At 32.0% G+C, this 22822-nt stretch overlaps 1 protein-coding gene across 1 annotated transcript; it reads right to left on the bottom strand.

Annotated features, from left to right (window-relative positions):
* Nucleotides 1–2180: 2180 nt before the first annotated feature.
* On the bottom strand, nucleotides 2181–20463 carry LOC127715667 (uncharacterized). Its single transcript, XM_052221830.1, has 11 exons — nucleotides 20347–20463; nucleotides 18598–18738; nucleotides 17702–17819; nucleotides 15484–15708; nucleotides 12870–12982; nucleotides 11800–11887; nucleotides 9271–9381; nucleotides 8440–8564; nucleotides 3815–7915; nucleotides 3000–3355; nucleotides 2181–2743 (listed from the first exon to the last, which is right to left on the bottom strand). Exons 2-9 carry the CDS (start codon nucleotides 18670–18672, stop codon nucleotides 7904–7906), a joined length of 867 nt encoding a protein of 288 aa, XP_052077790.1. The 5' UTR covers nucleotides 18673–18738; nucleotides 20347–20463; the 3' UTR covers nucleotides 2181–2743; nucleotides 3000–3355; nucleotides 3815–7903.
* Between the last annotated feature and the right edge of the window lie 2359 nt (nucleotides 20464–22822).

Raw genomic sequence — 22822 nt, 5'->3', positions numbered from 1 at the left:
ATCTGGTTTTTTTTTGTTCGTTCGTTCGTTAATTCGTTTGTCCGTTTGTCCGTCCATTCATACTGCATTAGAATGACGTTAGTGTTGAATCTAGTCTAAGATGACGTTGTAGTCAGATCAACTTGAAACTAGGTACACATGTTCATTAAAATATGTACTTTTTAAATTATTTACGGTTCATTGAATATTGAACACGATTGTGCGAGCAAATAATCATAAACAAACACTCTTGTTTTTTTTTATTATTCAAATTCTAAAAACTCTTTAGCTTTTTATTCTGATTTCTAAACCGCAAAGTGCTATTGTATAGCCATTATGTGCTTGGGGGATATACGCTCCGTTTTTAATATTTTGTTTACAATAATTGATTTATCTTTGCGATCTCGGTTTAGAGTTTGGAAAACAGAGAAATCGTAAAGAAGACGTTAAGATATGGATTACTTTATTTCCCAACTAGTCCCTCTCCCAATAGAATAAACTCCGGAGAGGGGCGCACCTTTATTTGTATAAATACATATATGATAACATATAGTATGTGTTCGAATGTAGGGGAATAAAAATAGTTCGTTAACAAAGAATATTCCTTAGCTTTTTGTGTGTTTTTCGCTGTGCATTTACTGATTTTGTGTCATGGAGGGATACCCCATATCCTTTGTTTTTCTATTGTATTAAATTGTTTTGACTTTTACGATTTTCTGGCATGTTGTATTTTACTCATTGATATTGATGCAGACATTTAGCAACCAAACTAGTCAGTACATTCAGCTACAGACGTCATTCGTATTGTAGTTTCCCTTCTCCCTTAATTTGATGGACATTTCTGGTCATTTAAACGTTAAAAAACAATATATATACCGTACTGGTAGATAGATTTTCTTTTTAACAGAACGTTGTTTCATAATGTGGTTTTGTGGTTTTCTCATATACCACAAAAAGATTCTTAGACAAGTTGATTCTCATTGTGTTCTTTAGTGGTCGCTAGAATTGGTCGCTAGCTTGATTGGTCGCTAGAATTGGTCGCTAGCTTGAGTCTGGTACAGGATAATACTGATTTTAAGGTTCATCATAACAAATGGACAAATATGGCCGTATTTTCACCTCAAAAACTACTCTGTGTACAGGCTTACCTGTTCAGTTTGGAAAGTTTTAAGGCCTGGCATCCACTAGATGTATAAAAGTTAAATTTATTTTGCATATCAGAAATATAAAATCTTTTTTGGATTATGATGGGCATTTTTTTCCGTTCCTGCTGAAGGTGTAAAAATAAACTAAGTTGGGATATAACTTTGAGATGCTCCATCTCAGGTAACAACTGATTTGTATTGTATTGATTGTCCTTGATTGGCATGGACAATAGATATCTACACATCTATAGGTGAGTTAAAGGTAGTAACTGAGTGGACAGTATCAAATGCAATTCAGGTGTTTGTTTATTTTTGCACCTTCTGCAGGAAGGAAAAAAAATGCCCATCATATTCAAAAAAAGATTTTATCTTTCTGATATGCAAAATAGATTTAACTTTTATATATCTAGTGGATGCCAGGCCTTAAAACTTTCCAAACTGCACAGGTAAGTCTGTACACAGAGTAGTTTTTGAGGTGAAAATACGGCCATATTTGTCCATTTGTTATGATGAACCTAAATGCACTTACCTCTCAGTCTGTATCTGTTCCGACAGTTAATCCAAACAACACTACATGTACGTCGAGAACAATAGTTTCCTCACAGTCACAAACACTGAACATTTCAAGAAATCCGTTGTCTAACATGAACATTGTCCAGACCGCAAACATTTGCTTTCGAGACGTTTAGGCCATGAACCCGTTCGGCCGTATGTCGTTTCGGCCATACACCTGTTCGGCCTTGGTTGTTTCGGCCTTGGTTGTTTCGGTTCATTATACTATTTTCTTTTCATATAAAGAACTAAGTGGGAAGTAGCCATTTCTTTATCCTATTTGATAAGACTTTCGTAATAAAGGTAATTGAAGGAGAACATGCAGTGTAAGGAAAATATAATTTTTTGTTTGTTTGTTTGTTTGTTTTTTTCTTTTTTTTTATGTGTCCTGTAGACGTGTGGTATTGCATTACTAGTAGTTTTTCGACATCTTGATTGCAGTACTGATAAACATGATGAAAAGGATTGATAAAGAAATCAAAATTAATAAATAAAGACTATACAAATATTTCATATCTTTATTGGTCACTCTGATCATCAATTAACAATACATAGCAAGAACAATTTTTAATTGCATTCAAATCAGATAAAGCACTAGATTACATGATTAGCAATATCAAGCACTGAAACATACAGAAAGATATACATAGCACACAATACAGAGTACATATACAAACCAAAAAAATCAGTTGACATAGTATAATGATTGTCAAACACAAAGTACACAAACACAAGTTAAGTTATCATTCACTCGAAGTCGGAGTCGGAGTCAGAATAGTCGGAGTCTGGTATGTCTGCTGGACCAGGAACAGGTGGTGCGTACATATACCCAATCCGTTTGAGGAACTCTGAGGTCTTCAGTGTGTTGGCGTCTAGCCGGTCCCATAAGTCAACCAGTTTACCCTGCATCTGGCGATAGGTCTCTCGTTGGTACCGGGTCACTTGCTGCCTACTAACGAGTCTGTGGGTTAGCTTTACTGTCTTGGCTTCTTTACGGAAGGCAGGAACTATCCTATAGAAGTGAAGGTGGGCCCGTCCAGCTTTGCCGTTGCAGCGTCTATGCCATCCTGCAGGATAAGAAAAGAAATGTTAAAAAGTTGCAGTATATACACATAGCAGAACTTAAATACATATTTAATACGGAATTTTACATCTATATATCATACAGATAAATGACATCTAATAAACCAGCCGTTACACAAATTAAGGATCTTCTTTTGTTTTCTATAATAATATTTTAATTTGTTATACGCTGTTGATTAGTAATGATTTCTTCTGATCAATTATTGTAAATGTAAATCAAATTATAGTATTTTAAATTACTTTCAACATCATTGTTGGTTCTCACGGACTGGCGATAGACTGACCACTGACGTACGCTCCACACAGTACTGGAGAACCACGTCCTACAAAGAAGGTATGTCATCAACTCGTTTAGTTGTTGCGTGGCATTGGTGGTGGATTCTACCAGTTGGAGAAATGCTGGCCTGATGTGGTCTGCAGGCAGGAAGGGTAATGCAAGTAGTTTCCTGATGAAAAGGTGAGTGGCCTGTTTCTGGTTATACTGGCACTTTAAACCAAGTGTTGCTACCTTCCTCATGACGGCCTGGGTCCAGTGGAACGAGCAACCCTTGATTTTTTTGCTGTCGGGAATACCGTCTTTATAGCTGACCATGCTCCTGTTAGAATAAAGTAATATATAATAAAAGTGAATAGATAGATAGATATTTTTATTCACCAAATTACGGCCCCAGGAGGGCATGTAGTATACAAACAATATTATTATAAACAATAAAATATGCAATACATAGACATGTGACGTTTATTATAAAGACTATATATGTACATATATTTGTTTTAATTACATATACCACAACCCGTATGTAGCACGACCAATTCTAGGTGATTAACAGTGAATAGATATATTTTAAGATTTCATAGTTTGAGCTACTCATTGTTTAATTTATTTTAATAATAATAAAAGTATATAATTGCTTCATTTACAAATACGTCAATGTAATAAAAAAAAAAAAGAAAAAAAGTAAAATAATACATTTATAGATTTTTTTTAATTATCATTTTAATAGTAAGATAATACAATAAGTTAATTTCTACTTTATAATAAAAAAAATATATACCTGACTCAAAATCTAAACAGAAAACTTCAACCCTTGAATCTGGTAACAACTGCTTGAGCTTGTTAAAGACTTGAAAAAAGTGAGAACTGGTTTAAACTTATTTCACATAATAGACAATTCAATAAATAGACATTCAATATATGTAATTTCTGTGTTATTTGTCTCATTGGCAATCTGGCAATCGGTGTAAGTTGTTTTATCCTCGTGTTTATTTTTAACAAAATTTGCCGAATTGTATCCTATTTTGAGAGGTATCGTACCTTCTGTATGGAGAAAAGTATCGTGGATTATTTCTTTTAAACGGATTTTAAAATTTTCATGTGGTATAGTTGTGTAAAGGGTGGAATAATCAAACGTTTTGATAAACATTATTTCAGAGAAGTACCGAGATTTAAAATTATCAAGAAGTTCTTTAGAGCTCTTAAGATTTCACATATGGTTAATGCCACCACGCGTGTGAACAGAATCCCAGTATTTTTGCAATCCCTCTTTCACTGCGGATTACATTTTTAGTCAATCTATCGAACAATCCCTTGGTCAATTTCCCGTTGTTTGTATGGAGTTTTATGAAGATAAGGTATCCAATACAAACTAGATTAGTTCTCAGATTTTTTGCTCAATCGAATATTCAATGAAGAACTTCTGATTTCCCGAGAACTCATAAAACATTCTGAAACGTAGCTAAATGCGAGTCTGCAATAAATATTTCGACTTTTTCTGAAAAATACTGTTTGAAAATACCTAGTACCTTACAGTTTATTATAATCTGTATCTGATCAAGGTCGGGTAAAAATAGTATAGTAGCTATCATAATCATCCTATGCCATTATCATCTTATTTATTTATGTTTGTTTATTTTCTATTATCAAATGGCATAAATTAAAAGCTCAAACACATCAAACGAATGGAAAACAACTGTCATATTCCTGACTTGGTACAGGCATTTCCTTATGTAGAAAATTATGGATTAACCCCGGTCTAATAGCTAGCTGAACCTCTCACTTGTATGACAGTCGCATAGAATTCCGAACATACGAACATAGAAAGGAATTTGAAATATATAATGTAAATCTGGTGTAAACAAACAATGTCTCCATTTGGATAAATTGCAATTAATAAGAGACGATTTTTTATCTGATATTGTGCAATTAGACTTTAACAACAACGTTTTGATGAAATATTTTGCTTTGTTGGAAAAAAACATGCCATGATTAAGAGAGTACCAGAAACATGACTGCTGAAATTGCTTATTAACATTGAATCAATGACGGTTAGAATAACATATAATAAGCAACACTAATAAATTTAGCATATTATAAAAAGGGCATTAGATATTTGAGGAAACATTTGATTCTAATTTATTTTTAAGTTTTTTTTGCAAAAAAAAAATTAATGACATCAATGAATAGTTGAGGGTAGCCACGTGTACGCCATAGTGTTTTGTGCTATATTGAGCTTTTGCAGTCATGTGTGTGATTTCTCCTTGTCCGTTGGAGCTTAAAATCGGTGGAAAATACCAAAGGGACATTAAAATTGCAAAGAGAAACTTACAACTCTTTTACAAATAACTAAAAACGACGAAAAGACAAACAACTGTCAACAAAGCACTTCAAAGATAGAACAATAAAGACTGACCAATACGAACCCAACAAAAAACTCTCAGCAGATTCTGCTCCCAAATGTGGTATCCGTTGTGTTGCTCGCGTCAAAACGAATCAGGTAATAAGTATCATTCAGTGAAGTCTTATACAAGGAAAAGAACAATTGGGATAGTATTACGACAATTGAAACATATCGGTTGTTATATGTGTAAAAGAGAGGCTACAGATATCAAAAAGGTACTCAAACTCATAAGTCGAAAACAAACTTACAATGCCTTAGCAAAAAAACAAAAAACAACAAAAAAACGAACAACAGTTTACAAAACACAGCAAAGTAAGCTAAAGACTGAGCACCACGATCCCCACCAAAAACCGTGAATGATCTCGATGATTCGGAACATATATTCTACAACGGTCAACCAACTCTTGATAACATATTTAAAACTTTCGAAGTTATCTTGTTGGTAGCTACGCCGAAGTGAGATGAATGTCGATGTAGAAGTCAACTTGTTTGTTAGAATAAGCTGTTAATTTTTTAAATAAATCATCGAGAGTATAACACGTTTTTTTGAAATCCATCATGATAAATAGCCATTGCATTCGTAACTGTAACGTTGTCGTGTACTTTTTAAATAGCTTACACAAAAATAAACAGTTGTTCATATGATATGAAATTGACCACTATAAACGCTACACACAAGGGTTATTTTCAGTTAAAACCAGCATTTATTGCAATGACTAAAACAACGTGGGATTTGTTTTAAATGTAAAATGAAATTTATTAGTTATAACGAAGAAAAAAAGTAATATAGACCATCGCACACCAGCAAAAGAACCTTCGCACTTCGGCGCAGATCATCGCACCTTAGAAAGACCATTGCACTTCAGCGTACCAATCGCATCCCCGAGTCCTACATATATACTCCACATGCAGTAACTGTAGAAATGCTGCTTCATAGAAATTGAAAGTTCACAATTAGGCAGCTACCATTTAAGTTGACAATGATAAGTGAGTCCTGAAGAATCATTATTTTGAAGAATTTATCAAATAAAGATGCTTTAATTACTTTTTGAAGGTTGAACAATAGAACAAAACTATTTAGACATAGACAAAATATAAATATATTTAGCACCAAAGATAGAAGAACGTATACTTTGAAAACACAATGACAATTGTTTATTTTTGTTATTAGTACATAAATATTTCCGTAATATGGGGATGGCGCAACAACAGTAAATCACATATTCCGTAACAACAGATAATGTCGAAAATTCTCAACAACACAGGAAAATGACGCCACATTCATTAATGCAGGCATGTCTACCCAGCGATGGCTTCCACTGTCTGGGCATTGGAATCAATCATACCACATCTCCTTATTTTTATATATAGGGAAATCAGGAAAAACCATGAAAAACATATTAAAAAACTAAAATCTCCAAATAACTGTTACACGCTTACTTGCTTATATAACGAAAAAAGCAAAAAAAACCTTAAGAAATGATGGCAGAATTTCAATCCTAACAAAAGTAGGTAAAACAAACAGTTATCAAAGCTTATTGCTAGAATTGATATCGTAGAATGTGATACCTGTCAAACGTTGCAGATCTAGGTCAATTCCAGCAAAATGCCTTTGTATGGAATCAACATTTGCACTAGCGTCATATATGTGGAATATTGTTTTGACAGACACAAGAACTTAAACTTAGTTCTTAATTTAAAAATTATTTTGGCTATTATTTTTAGGTCATTCTTGGTCATATAGCTCCTCGATGTTTCGATTCTTATACATATTTGACTTTCAAGTCTTCGGCTTTGAGCGTTACTGATGAAGGAAAATCCTGAAAAGCGCTTTGGGCGCATTAAATTTATAAAGTATTGTTTTAATTTTCTAACTCTGATAGGCTCTGATAAATGATAAATTGTAAGTCATGGTAAGATACAGTTTTCCTTGGGGATCAGAAAACGACCCTTAGTTCCATCAGCTTGCATTTTTTGTCTTTTCCAATAATCACTACCTAATAAAAAGTTAAAAAAGGATATCTGACGAATAAATTATTATCACAATAACACCAAGATCATTGGTTATCAGTTAAGTGCTTAAATTATTACTATAAGCAGTATAAATTGGTTTTTGTTCTCGTTTTCGTTCGTTTTTTGTCTTGTATTGTTTTTGTTTCTGTTTTTTGTTATATATTTATATTTTTTTTGAGAGGGAGGAGGGGCGGTGGGGTTCGCGATGCTCATTTTTTTGTTTGTCTGCTTAGTTTTCTGTGGACTTGTGCTTCACTTTTATACGATTTCTTGTGCTTCACTTTTATACGATTTATTTGTCCTGTATTGTTAGTTTTAATCGATTAACAATTTTTTTATGCCACCTTGATATCTTCTTTTTGGTGTTTTTTTTATAAGAAAAGATAAGTCTTCTTTTACAATTTTATTGTACCAATCATCAACAATATTCTACGATGGCAGCAAGCATACTCTCTATGGACATCTCTGAAAAACACAACACGATAAAGTAAAAGAAACACGAAAATAAATATAGAGTTTGAATGCCTATTATGTGTCTTCAGCTTTTCATTTTCCGCAGATTTCGAAGCTTTTCTTCATTCAATAATTCTAACCATATCATGAAAGTTTGTGACGTGAAATCAGCAATTTACAAAATATTGAAAAGGAGCAGAGAGTATCATTCCAAATTAAAACACTCTTTGTTATTATTATTTTGAAAGAAATAGGTATCCTAAAGCAAAATAGGACTTCGTTCATTCCAGAAAATAGTAAGTTATCAAATATAAGTGACGTCATTTGGCAATGACGACATGTTCGCATGAAGCTGTTGATATACCACAAAATTTGACATTGAACGTATTACATGCAATCAGATTACTTGAAACGAAGTTATTACAATTGCACTTAAAAGATTTGTTTAAATATAACAGTTTCTTATATTTACGAAATACGTTTTTTAAAGAAATAGACTATTCCTAAGTATTAGCTAAATGAAGTATTAGACTTACTGGTGGAACTTCGCAAACGTATGTGTAAACGTTTTCACATGGAAAGGCAGTCCATTGATAATCTGCTGCGGTTGGTTTATTTATTGCCACACAGTCATCAGTAGCTGCAGTTCCTATCGTTCCGGCTAAATAATTAACCGACGATTTATTTCACATTTCATCTTATATAACACAAAGGGTACAAAACAATATAGTACACATTCTGGCAGTATAGTTTTCCCCTTCTTATGGACGATCGTTTTGCTGCTAATTATATATTCTAATTAATAACTTATTCCTTAGCGTTATATCAGATGCACTGTGTATTCAATTGTTTTTTTTTCCGCAATGAATGGAAGTATTTGTCTTTAGTGAATCAATTCAACTCTAACAGGTCGCATTGAGGCCTTTAAGTTTCGACCCTGATTATGACATCATTCCAGTAGTCCTGTGCACTGCTGTCTTGAGGTGTAATATCTTTGATACGGCAGAATTCTCTAAATTTACTGTTTATCAGATGCTCAGTTTTTTTTTCAAAATTGTGTTGAAGGCAGATCCTTGTTAGTCTCTTTTAATCTAAACCTTTTGTAGACACCTATCTATTGTAGGAGACCACAAATTGACTTATAGATTCCTTTATTGTTTTTGTGTTGTTTGTTTGCTGTCTCATTGACGTATATCCCACATTTATTTTTTTTATTTCCCCTACTCTCGATTTTCGTCGTTTCTAAATTGTAGGGTATCATAATAACAGCAAAAGTCAACTACATCAAAAAATTGAAAAAAAATACCACATTAATTATCTGTGTTGTTTATGTATTTTTGCTAAATATCTAAAATAGTTAAATTTACCCATGCCAAATGGGGGAGCGGTGAGTACAAATCCGCTATTTTCTACAATAAATGAAAACACGCCTTCGTTTACCAGATCATTTGCACCGGTCCACACATTTATGCCTTCGCCTACAAGAAAAATCAAATGTAAAATGGTTTGATAGAAAATCAGTTATTTAAAAAAAAATTATGCACAAAAATACCGAACTCCAAAGTAAATGAAAAAAAAGAAAAGTCCATAAAACCTTACAAGATCATATGCTCGACTGTACCAACCAACGAAACGAATGAAAACAACTGCCGTATTCCTGACTTAGTACTGGCACCCCCCCCTCCCCCCCCCCAAAAAAAAAGAAAAATGTATCTTGAATCTCCTACTTTTCAGAATCGTAACTCGAAAATGTTAACAAAATAGGACACGCGATTGAAAGAAAAAATATAATATGCGCTGTATGTTCGGTGTAAAATACAATGTAGCGAATTTGACACGTTTGATTCAGATTTCTAGTTTCTAGGACTACTTCTATCGTCTTGGAGCTAGATTTGGTGGATCGAACTGGTAAGCGTCTCCTGCTGTGCAGGCATCACCAACCATGCGAATCCAAACATTCAGTAAAAATGTCGAAATCGGAAGTAGGACACAATAGATAACATTACAGATTAGAGGACGTTTCTGGTATCTATAGATCTCAGACTACGAAAACATGTCGCCAGTGATATGAGACACAGACATATCGTATCAGCCAACCAACTCGTGATGGTGTTCTTCCTCATAACATAATTCATAAAGGTAAATGTAGAAGGCGCTTCGGATGCACCAAACTCATCAGCTGTTTTTGTTATACCTAACACTGGGTTGACAACTAGTGATGTCATCAGCTCGAGAGTTCAGCACAGACAAGATTAATAACATACCTATCTTATTTTTGCTCCATTGATATTTTGAAATTATTATAAGACTAATCCAATTAGTACAAACTCAATCAGGCGAAGTTGATCTTAGGTAAAATTGGCTTTTCAGTATAGGTTTCTTTTTTATTCTAATGCTTCTACTGTAATCAAGTATAAACACATCCTTGACCTTTCATCATTCTAGGTGAAGATAATTCAGAAAAGCACTTTGCAAGCACCGAATACCCTTATAAAATGACTGCATAAGAGTTGAGACATGGAACAGATTAATGAGACTGATTCCATGCGAGGTCTACCAAAATATGGTCTATGGTAAGACCTTAGGTCACATAGTTACCCTCTGCATAGTAAACTATTTTCTCATTCATTTCATGTAAGAAACGACAGATATGTGGTTTTGGACGAAGTAATCATTTCTAAAATCTCAACTCGTGTATTTAGTCTAAAAACATTGTTTAAACCATAAACTTGTTTAACTTTGTTAACTTATAAATGGAGTATAAAGCCTGCATGATGCTATTGTAACAAAGCAAATGCAGGCCCAAACTGGCAGGAATTTTTCAAACTTACAGCTCAATACAAGAATCGGTTTTATCTTTTCATGTATTTCCGGCTTATATTTTTTTATGGAGTTCCAATGCGTAAATTCAACAATTGAGTTTAAAAATCATTTCAATATTATTTTATAAATATCTTACACACTTGCATTTTGGAAGTGTAAACAATTGTCATACAAGTGGGAGGTTTAACTAGCTATAATACCAGGATTAACCCACCAATTTCTTCGGAAAATGCTTGTACCAATTCAGGAATATGAAAGTTGCTTTCCATTCGTTAAGTTGGTTGATAAACTCTAACGTTTGATTTGTCAATTTTTATGAACTTCCACCTTTTTTTTAATTTATCTTGCAGCTCGGTATTGTTTGTTAATACTTTCTTATGATGATATATTAAGGAAAAAGATGACATAACTTCCTCCAGCTGCTGCAGTATCTTTGAAGCTTGTGTAGTTTTCGAATTTCGAATTTTTTTGGTAAGATATTGCTGCTAATGAAAAATTAGAAAAGAAAAAAAAAACATAAAAAAACAAGAGGGCCTATTGGAAATTTTTTCTGAATTGTTGAATATCCATTTAAAAAATAAATAAAACAACAGGGTAACTGGTCTTGCCATAAAGCAAAGAAGATAAATTTACAGTAAGGTATATTATGGAATCAAATTACCGCAATAACATCTCTTTACTATCATATCACAATTTTGTTTACAAATATGCATAAGATATGCTCACAATAAATATCTATAGTTATTTTATTTAAATTTTATACATAAATGTTAAGCAAATGATTGCAATGATTCATTATAGGACATGTGATCTTATATAAATGTAAAGTGTACGGTTTTTACAAGTTCCATTTATCTTTCGAATGTTAAAACAATGAATGAACATATACCTCAAATAAAATAGAAGCTATTCTGTATCATGACGTACTAATGGCTGTTTGGCGCTCTTACACATCAATTATTTCACAATTACTTAATACAAGTAAATAGGGTGCATAGATAAAAATAATCGATCTTTATTTCCGTTTGAATAACTTCAATAAAAAAAGAATTAATAATACACTCTCAACTTACCTATACCTAATTTAGTTCTAACTGCTTCGGCTTCTTGTCTAGTGTTTGGTCTCCACAGGTAGGCACCTGGTGTCTCTAGACAATTCGCCTGAAATTTTGTAGGGTGACATAAATACCATTTCGACTAAGTACGTACTTGTCATTGTCAGCGTGTATGCCTAGCCAGTATTGTTTTCAGCTCAAGCACATAATAGAAATTTTTGTTTTATTTATTTTGCATATGTTCCTGTTTAAACGACATATATTCCCATTTTTTTTTATTTGGACTACAATCCGGTGCAAATATAATGTCAAAGACCATTCAGTTATTTTGTACTATTTTTGGCAGAAAAGATATTCTATAAATTATGAATGTTATTGATGAATCAGATCAAATCATGTCTAATTGTTTTGGTTAAGCTTAACATCCTTAAAGGCGTCAAGGGTTTTTCAAATATACAAATTAAAAACCTTTATATTTCCTAAAGTTGACAGCCCTTGAAACAAAAGTACTACATAATCTAATATAGAAAAAAACTCAAGCGACATTATCATGAACACAGCACATACAATGTGAATTAAGATACAACTTATACGATAGGGATTGAAATTTGTCATTCTTCGAATTCAAAATCGGATAACTAAACTCATCATAGATACCGGGATTACAATGTTGTTCGCGCATTACGTCTACAAAAGACTCATACGTGACGCTCAGATAAAAAAAAACAATAAAGTAAAATAAAGTAAGAAGTTGCAGAGGATTGAGGACCACAAATTCCAAAGGGTTTTGTCAAATACATATAAGGTAATATATTCCTGGAGTAGAATTTTCTTAGCATTTCGTAAAATGCAAAGTTTTGTAATACAGTCTTCAATCAAAATTCTAAATTACTGGTAACGTATAACATTACTTTAGTCAGACTTTAAGAATTCTGTAATTTAAGGTGACAAATACATAAAAAATGTTTTTATTATTATATTATATTCTTCTCACATATCAATTCAATGTATAGCACGGTTTTTGATTCCTGTTTGTTTTCGAGGTTACCTGCTCGTCCTTGCAAATAGTGATTAATTAGCATACTCACCAAAGCTTCTTGCCAAGGTACCGTTCTAGTTCCACTACCAAGGTAACAATTAGGACTAATCGTTGTGTCGGCTAACATCATGTACGTTGCAGGGCATTGCAGAACACATGTTGCTATTTGTATAAAAAAAACACATTTGTTTAAAACTTTTAAAAAATTGCAATTAAAATGATGTCGAAAAACACTATTACGGAATGAATGAATGAGCATCGTCAAAGGTTGCATAACGTTATTAAGGCAAAAAGCGTAGCCAAAGTGAATGCAAATTTTATATAAAAATATAGAAGATACATTCATTGCTTCTCGAGCAGCAAAATATGGGGTAGAATTGATGTACGTTATACGCATGAATATGTTCAGTTTACAAATCAGCTGATATTTAAACATAGAAAAGGAACACAAAGGAAGAAAAAGAAAGATAATAAGAAAAAGAAAAAGAAAACGAAGAAAAGATGAAAAGAAAAAGAAAAACGGAGAGAAGAAAAAAAGAGAAAACAGAAAGGCAAGAAAAAAGGAGAAAGGAATATACTCACATTGCAAGAAAATATAAAATTTATTTGTAAAAGAATTGTAAGTACAATGTACGATTATAACAAAAGTTTACTCTTGTTTCGTAACAATTAGCTGTAAAGACCTTAATTTTGATGTTCTGATTAAAGTTTTCATTTGAAAGTTTGCGTTGAAATAATCGTTTTGCAATTAGTTAGTTATTATGCAGAACATTTTTGAGAGTACATTATATCCAGACATTTGTGTTTCTTTATTGTGAGTTACAGTTGGTAGTCACGTGTGTATCACCAAAACCAGTAGCCAGTAAACTTCGGTATTAGCTTGAAAATATGGATATTATTTGTTAGCAGCGCAAATGCTCATGAACAGTACTTCGATACCTACACGAAAATAAGGATGATGTTTTATGAAACTATCGGTTATAAAACTTGTCCAAGGGATTTATCTACCTCATTCAGAAATCTCCTTGTCCTGTTGTGACTTTTTTCTTCCTTCGATTTTTGTGGAACAAAACAAAATGAATGTTTATCAAAATCCACATTTGTGCAGTAAAATTAAAACTTCTTAATGTCAAAGGCGTCATGGCATCGTATGAAGCTGGGCTCAACAACACGTTTTCTTTCGATAACAACCATTGGTAGGTCATGATTAAATTCAATGAAAATAATAAATAATATTTCTGAAATGCTTCTAAAGTTTGTGTTCCTGGATCAACATAAAATCTCTTATTATTGCATTGGATGACCAGAAAAATGTTCTTCAGATTATAATTAACCCTATATGGTGTCTAAAGAACTTTAATAAAAAAAAAACTGAAAAAAAGAAGAAAATAATGTTGATAATAAAATAACCAATCATCATTTGAAAAATAGGCTCCAAACGATTCAGTAAACACTGTATATTAGACAACCCTTTACACCACAATATTAACAATTTCATTCAATCGTGCGTCGTCCATTGATCTTTTTTCAGTGGTTCATTGAATGGGTGGGATTTTAAAAATAAATGAAGCCATTAGCTTTTAAAAAATGTTATAAAAACTATATTTTAAACAGCCACAAAAATACTGAAACTTCATTTCATGGCTTCTGTTCGAAAGTATCGACAGGAAAACAGAAAGTTCTTAACTAAAACATTCAATACTATTTTTTGATACACATATTTGTTATCAATTATTCTATTTTAATTATCATCTTTTCTTCTTAAACTCCTCGCTGTCACGTGCAAGCTCGTAAGATTGTAGGACGTCGCAATTTTATCCCCACTTTTAGACTAGCTTTTTTAGAGGGAACCATTAGAAAAAATCAAAATAAAAAAAAAGGTAGACGCTTTTATGACATTCACTATCTCCGTAAAGGAAGTTAATATTACAGTTTAAATAACAATTTTGTATTTTATGCACATAGTTATTTTTTAAACCAATTTTGCTAATGTTTTTTTTTTCTTTGGAAAATTAATCTTGGCCTTCTGTGTGTATCAAAAGTGGACAGTGTACTTAAATTTTTTATATATGTAAAAGTCAAATCTATTTCCGGTCTCAATTCCTTATCCTTTATAATTTATCCTTGTCATACCCCTGTATGTACATAGTTCAACACATATAAACTTTTAAGTTGCCTTAACTCATGTCGATTTATTTCGAATATTTAAATTGTATTAACGGTCTTTGACAACAAAAATATTTCCTTGAAGACGTTTTGAGAATTATTACGTCAACAAACAGTTCAATGCATACCTTTTTGAAAAGTCACATATTTGAGGAAACAAAGGACAAAGATTTGTGACGTCCTTGACGCAATATAGAATAGGACACAGGTCTGAGAAAGGACACAGATTTGTGACGTCTATGACACAATATAGAATAGGACACAGGTCTGAGAAAAGGACACAGATTTGAGGTTGGACATACATTTGAGGCTTACATATATAATATATTTATATAAAATAAGCAGATGTGGTACGATTGCCAAAGAAACAACTATTCACAATAAACAGCGATGTAAGCTTATTTATGAGGTTATCTACTCATTTTATTTTGCTCAAGGAGGTTTCCTGGCTAAACAACAATGAACAGGTAAAATTAAGTGTGGTAAACTATACTTACTAGTGGGTAGGACTGGCGTTGTTACTGATGGACTCGGTGCAGCAGGTGCTGGTGCTGGTGCTGGTGCTGGTGCTGGTGCTGCCGCAGCCGGTGCTGGCGCTGCTGGTGCAGCCGGTGCCGTTGCCGCAAGTAATAAGGGTGCAAGTAGTAAAAGAGGGAAAAAAGCTGATAAATCAGGCCCTGTATTACCTACTATACCAGTCTCTGCACCAGCTCCTAGAGAACCTTAGGAAAAAATATTAATCATGATTTTATGTTATGAAATGTGTGCTGAGGATATTTAGATGGTATTGAACATAAACAAACTCAAGTCATGATCAGTTGATTCAGATAGATGCGGTCCTGTTTAGTTAACTCATTTTTTTAATAAAAAGTTTTGTGTTAGATATCCTGATATCACAAGTCTATGTGAGTCGGTTGCAACACTTCCAACTTGACATGTCTCACTTTTATCCTTTCGAAAATTTTACGCACGCCATCACGAGTTGATTAACCGTTATGAAATATCTGTTTTACAAATGGCGATGGATATCTTCCGAATGCGTAACTACAATCCTGTCCCCTTTTATCTCTATCTTCCCTTGTGAATCCCAATTAGTTGATTTACTAAAGATACTGAACATACAAAAAATGGTAAGAGCTTATCAATTTTATTCGATACAAATGATATAACAAGCCGCCAACCACCCCCGAAAGAAATAATAAAACTTACTTATATCGATATGCATAGCTCAGTGTAGATTTCATTGAAAAAGCAACAATAATATATAGTTATAATCATATCATTTATCATTAAATCATGTCAGCAAAAAAGGAAAGCGTAAAAGGATATTTCCTATTCTTATAACCTTTATAAGTATTAACTTAACCAGTTTAAACCATGGATGTTTATATTGTAATGGAAGTTACACACACAAGTAAATATCAAAGAAGTATTAAGAAAAATACCGAACTTCAAGTTATATTCAAAAAGTGGGAAGTCCAGAAAACGTGTCAGAATCAAACGCTAGACTAAATCAACCAACGGAACGAAAGGAAAACAACTGTCATATTCCTAACTTGGTACAAGCTTTTTCTAAAGAAACAATGGAGGGTTTCACCTGGTTTGATAGCTAGCTAAACCTCTCACTTACAGTACAGTTGTTTATAGTTCCGTCACATTGTTAAAATTGGATAAACAACCTAAACAGACATAATTGGTAAACTTGACAATAATTGGGATGTAGCAGCTAAAACTGTGTAAACAAACATTGATTTACAACTCCATGCATTAATTACTCCACGATGTCAAAAAAGTAACCGTATAACTTCCGACATAAACATATCGATGTGATCACTGCACACTATTCGTGTTTATTTATCACTATGTATTTCAAACAAAGACTTTTAAATGAGATATATTTAAACATAAAACTTATCGTTCGTCAGCACGTGACAAAATTGGTACATGTATAACAAAAAGGTTTTAATACAAGCAACATCTGGCAAATAGTGGAATATATCTTATGGTAAATAGTTTTTGTTTAGAATCCTATAAAGGGTAAATTTCGAAACAACAGCTAAAGTACGATTGTTCAATTTGGTACTAACTTCTGGTGCAAACTGGGAAAATGAAGGAAACGGAAAAGCTGTATAATACGATTAATCGCTGTTGTTTAGAACTGTATTTGCCTTAAAAAGGATATTAGGTTAGATTCTTATCATTATGTAGATAGTAATACGATTAATGCGTATACAAAAAAAAAAAAACGGAAACAACTGATATAATAAAAACATTATATTCTTCTAGTCATGAAGAATGTATTATCATATATATATATTTAATTATTTCAATTTTTTATTACAGTGAGAAAGGAAACGTTTAGAAAAATAAAAACAAAATATTGTAATTTCAAAATATTTTAAAATATCAAAACATAAAATAGCATCCATTTGTATTTATCATGCGTCCCTAAGCTGCTTACAATTTTTTTAAATCAAGTATTATATAATAAAATGTGTTAACGTTTAAAAACAATCATATTTTATGCGTGAAAGGCATGAAAGTTGCCTTATTTCTCACAGCAAATTGTGTTAAGCAGTCTTTGAACGGACTCATATAATCTTCATAAAAGACGAGGATAAAACATCATACTATTGATAATCATATTTATCATATTTCACATGAATGTGTAATATTCAATGTTCACAATCATGTATCAAATCAACATTCATTTACCTCCATCTCCAAGGCCTTCAATTACAAAAAATTGTTCTGATGTGTCTGGTCCTGGTACGAACTGTGCAAAGCAAGCACTTTGAGATAGGAATACCACAATCAAAACTATCAAACATAGCTGTAAATAATAAATTTACGTAAAATATATATGTGAATACTATTATTTGAAGTCATATGCATAGTTGAGTCAGACATATTTTGTTCTTATTTATTTCAATGATTAGCAAGACTCGATCGTGTCAATATACACTTTATTACCACATCATTTGACTGTCAAACTTAGATTGTCGTCCAATTAAAATTATGATCTCATTCTTTTAAAATGCATTAATTTATACTTTTCATAAAACTATTTCATTTCTCAACCAACCGCATTCATTATATTTTATTTCCGATCACTGCTTTCTAGCATTATTTATCAGTTTGTATTTATTGTTAAGCCCTAATATTGAAATTATTATATAAACATACAATAGAAATATATATATTTCTGTTTTTAAGTATAACTTCAAAACCATTTTAGTTAGCTTTGGATCAATTGTCATTCTAACTGATTCAGGCCTATTTTTGTTCTTGAACAATGGTATATCCATATAAACACGCGTTACAGGCAACAGGAAAAGTCAAAGAATATTACAACAAATTCAAAGTAAATTTAAACAACACTTTGACCGATTGTTAATTAGAGGCCACAAAAACAGTTTTGTTAACAAAAATTAAATCATATGTTTAAATCCCTTTATGTTTTGAATTTATTTGGTTGTTAATTTTGAAAATATCCGAACAAATATGTAAAATGATTTACTGAACAACCATAATCGTAAACATGATAAATATGCACAATAATTAAAGAAAAGGCTAATAACTGTATGCATAAAAGTGCATTGAAATCTTACCTGGTAATTATGAGCCATCCTGCTTTCTCTGATGCGCTCGTTGAAATAAGATATGAACAACTTTGATGTGCACATGTAGTATTTATAAGATTGAACGAATTTTCAACCAAGCGGCATATGTCTGTATTAACCAATCGTTTGCTGTTAAAAAAAATACATCCTGTTATTGATTGACGAATTTCAATTTGTTTGTGGAAATGCATAAATTTCAAGGCCAACATGGTCAGGCATAATGCGTGTATTAGTTGTTCCGGTTAAAGGCGATACTTGTATATGAAATAATTATAAAAGTCGGAAGTAAATGACTGGAATATTTAATGCATTTAATTTACCTTCCCTTGATAAAAATAACTTTAATATTAAACATGTTATATAAATTGTATGTGTACCGTGAAAAATTGGATGTGATATGATTGCCTATAGGACAACTGTCTACCACAGACGAAATGGCGTTGATGTTAACAAGTTATGATAACCATCAATGCTGGGCAAAATTAAACCCATTTAAAACCATATAAAGCTATATAAAGTTCCAACATGACGAAATATAAAACAATTCAAACGATAAAACCAACGGCATTATGTATGCACAAACAATAAACCAAAAACCAAATATGTCAGACAGCGACAAACGTCATTTACATTATTACAAGTTCATGAATTATTTCGATTATCTGGACCAAATGTTACTTATTATTTTGTGTGTTTGTTTGCAAGTCGGTTTCTGAGGAGTCATTTGGTGGTGAGGAAGTGGTCTATAAATTTGAAATAAAAAACCATAAAAAAAATTAAAAAAGTTGAGTCAATCAATTTGTTGTTGAAGTAAAAAGCAAGACGTTTAAAAGTGTATAAAAAAACCTTTTCTGATGTTTACACGAAATGTGTTTGTCGAATAGTTTAGTCGGTATTAATCGTGCTTTTGACTTGCTAAATCAGAGAATCAGGTAATTGTACTTGAAACTTAAAAAAATTGGCTTTGCGTAGGCTCCTGTTCTTAACCTATTTTTTCCTATGCCTTTAAATGATTTATGAATAAACTTATCAAAGGTACTAGGCTTAACATTAGTTAACGCCAGACTCCCGTTTCGTCCACAAAAAACTAATCAGTAACGATCGAATTAAAAAAGTTAAAAGGGCCAAATAAAGTACGAAGTTTAAGAGCAATGGTGATTCAAAATTTATAATTATGACCATATCAATGATAATTCATGTCAAAACAGACGTACTGACTACTGGGCTAGTGCGTATGGCTTCTATTACTTTCATCGCAAACATACAATGGTTATTTTTGAAAGTAACAAGTACATTCAAATTAGAAGCTTTAATTATAAAGCTTTCAATTTCTACTGGTAAAATTTGTGTTACCGAGTATAATCTCATGGCGGTTCGTAGTAATTACGAAATCAACGACAATAGTTATGTAACTAATTAAACAAAAGTACAGATTCTCTCAGTGAAAACTGTGTTTATATAGTTGTTTTTTGTAATGTTTGTAAACTTATTTGGTTTTTATGCTCACAAATGAATTATGCAATGGTGTACTGTGTATCTGATGTCTAGCTTGTCTTATACATGTTACTCGGGGATCATGGTCTGATAAATATGTTTTTAAATAAAGGAATATATCTTGGATTATCATGACATACCTCGTGTTATTCTCGTTTTTAATACACACAAAAAAAAATATATATCAATGATTAAGCATCATAAATTTATCAATAATAACGAAACGTTAAAAAGAGAACGTACTACTTCAATATATTTCGTTCATGTTCATTTGAAGATTGCAGCAAGACCTTATTCACACAGTCTGTAGTAAAAAAATATAATTGTCAGATGATTAAAAATAAAATTATCAGATGAAGGACCCAATACATATCAATCAACAATCAACTAAAGTGTTCACCATTGAAATTCGTCCACGTTCGTAAATTATTTCAGTATAGATAAAAGAGATCAGAAATCTCTAACTAGTAACAAAGAAGGTAAAGCATCCGGCTGGGATCATGTTTTTCGAGTGATATGATCGAGTAGTTTCGAGTGTGACCACGTTTTTTCAGAGTGAATATGATAAAAAATGTAAACAAACAGACGTCCTTTCTGGTAATATATGAAATGCATGCTTGAACTTAATATACGATATCATACAAGGTAAGTTATTATGTGTGATAAAAACATATTATCAACCCTACATTATTTTGTACTAAAAAATTTAATGCAGCCTCACAATGCTTTTATTCCAAAACATAGAATAAAATTATGTTTGAACACACCAATGCAAATGTGAAAGGAAATGAATACATGGAATTTATTTATCCTTAATGTATAGACATTTTACACATTTTTTTGGTATTACATTGAGAAGGACATCTTGAAAATAAATTAATTTTTATATGACCGGGTTTTTTCGAGAGCAGTGATGGTTTTTTCGAGTGCGGTACAGGTTCTACCGAGTGCATTAACCAATTCCAATGGCTTGAAATGATATTTATCAGTGCATTTACGTTTAAAAACAACATGAAGGTTCAAATAAAGTACTTTTCAAAGCACGAAACGAAAGCATTAAACCAATTTGATAATGCTTTATTAACACGTACATTTAATGCATCGTTTATTTGTATATATTGCTGTTTGCCACATCAAACAAATTTACATAGACACCGGTATACGTACATGATGAGCCTAAGTGAAGACTGTTGACATTATGCAAATCCACTGTGTTCAATCGAAACAGGTTTACGTATGTTTATATCGATCCAACATATCTACCCACACCAATGCAAATATGTTGGAACGATCTAGAAAGTCAAACTGTTTGGATTACCAAATTTGGTAATGCATGCATATCAGGAGATGTTATTCCGCTTCGTTACGATTCTTTTGGGTATTCTCTTCAAGTTTGTTTATTCGTATATGTTAACGAGATTTGAACGTCTGTTCCTACTGATGACTCTTTTATTGGTTTCAAGCAGACGTATAGCTGCAACTGGGTATATATGTAGATTTTAGTAAATATACTTATTTCAATATGGTTGACTTTTTATTTCATTAGGTAGGAGGAAATATTAGGTACGGTCTATGCATGCCCAGTATTTTAAGAAAACGTGTTTAATGCTCTTGTTAATGTATTTGACATGTTTAGGAGATTTTATCATGCACACATGTGGTGACATTAACAAACATACCTGATAACAAACTAAAGCTTATTAATTCTCAACATTTTCAAAAGTTTAAAACAAAAAGCCTTTTAATGTATGGATGCAAATTATTGGCTGCTGAATATAATTATTGTCACATTAACCCATTGTCGGTTTGGGTTTCTCGCCCGATTTTTTCAATGTAACAGAACTATTAACAACTGTCAAACAAGTGGGAAGTTTTGCTAGCTTTAAAACCATGTTTAAATCACCATTACTGCACCTAGTCAGGAATATGACAGTTGTTTTCTATTCGTTCCGTTCATTGATGAAGTCTAACGTTTGATGTTGTCAATTTTTTGGGGCTTCCCCTTTTTGTTTTAACTTGGAGTTCCGTATTTTTGTAAATAGTTTTTTTATTATGCAATCATTGTATGGGTTTTTCAAACATCGTGTGTATAATTGAAAACTTATCTTTCTATTTTTGAACCTTTTTGAAAACACTATTCTTAAAACATAGCATATACAATAAAGAATAAAAAGGGGCTCGATTTACAAATGTATTCATTTAGCAAGTATGAAACTAATTAGTACGTTCATCTAAAGATAATTTGGAAATTTCATGAAATAATAAACCAATGCTCAAACTATGTTTTATGGCAGTTAAAACGGCAGTTATTTTGGGCAGGGGGTATTCAGTTGGACGAGACCTGTCCTAGGCTTTTTAAGAGACTTAAACGTGTTTGAAAGGACTTATCAACTGCTCAACCACAATGCAATTTGGAAAGTAAGGGGATGTTATTACTCGTCAATATCAATCATAAATACCATTTGATATATTATACTGTTGTCTTTATGTGATAATTAGAAATAAAAACTTGTTAATTATAGTTTATCAAAAGTATTAGTCAAATTACATCTGTAAGCTTAACAAAATTATAAAAAGTATGTTTATTAACAACAGAAATATGATTCAAAATGAAAATAGGATTAAATTAGAATTTCCAAAAATATGAATATAGATATAAAATCAAAACAACAATTTATATATAACCCCAACAAAATAGATTATTGAAAAATAACAAAAT

The sequence above is a fragment of the Mytilus californianus genome, unplaced genomic scaffold, assembly GCF_021869535.1.
Source record: "Mytilus californianus isolate M0D057914Y unplaced genomic scaffold, xbMytCali1.0.p SCAF_9, whole genome shotgun sequence".
Lineage (NCBI taxonomy): Eukaryota > Metazoa > Mollusca > Bivalvia > Mytilida > Mytilidae > Mytilus > Mytilus californianus.
Note: the sequence above shows the minus strand (reverse complement) of the source record. Positions and strands in the feature narration are given on the sequence as shown.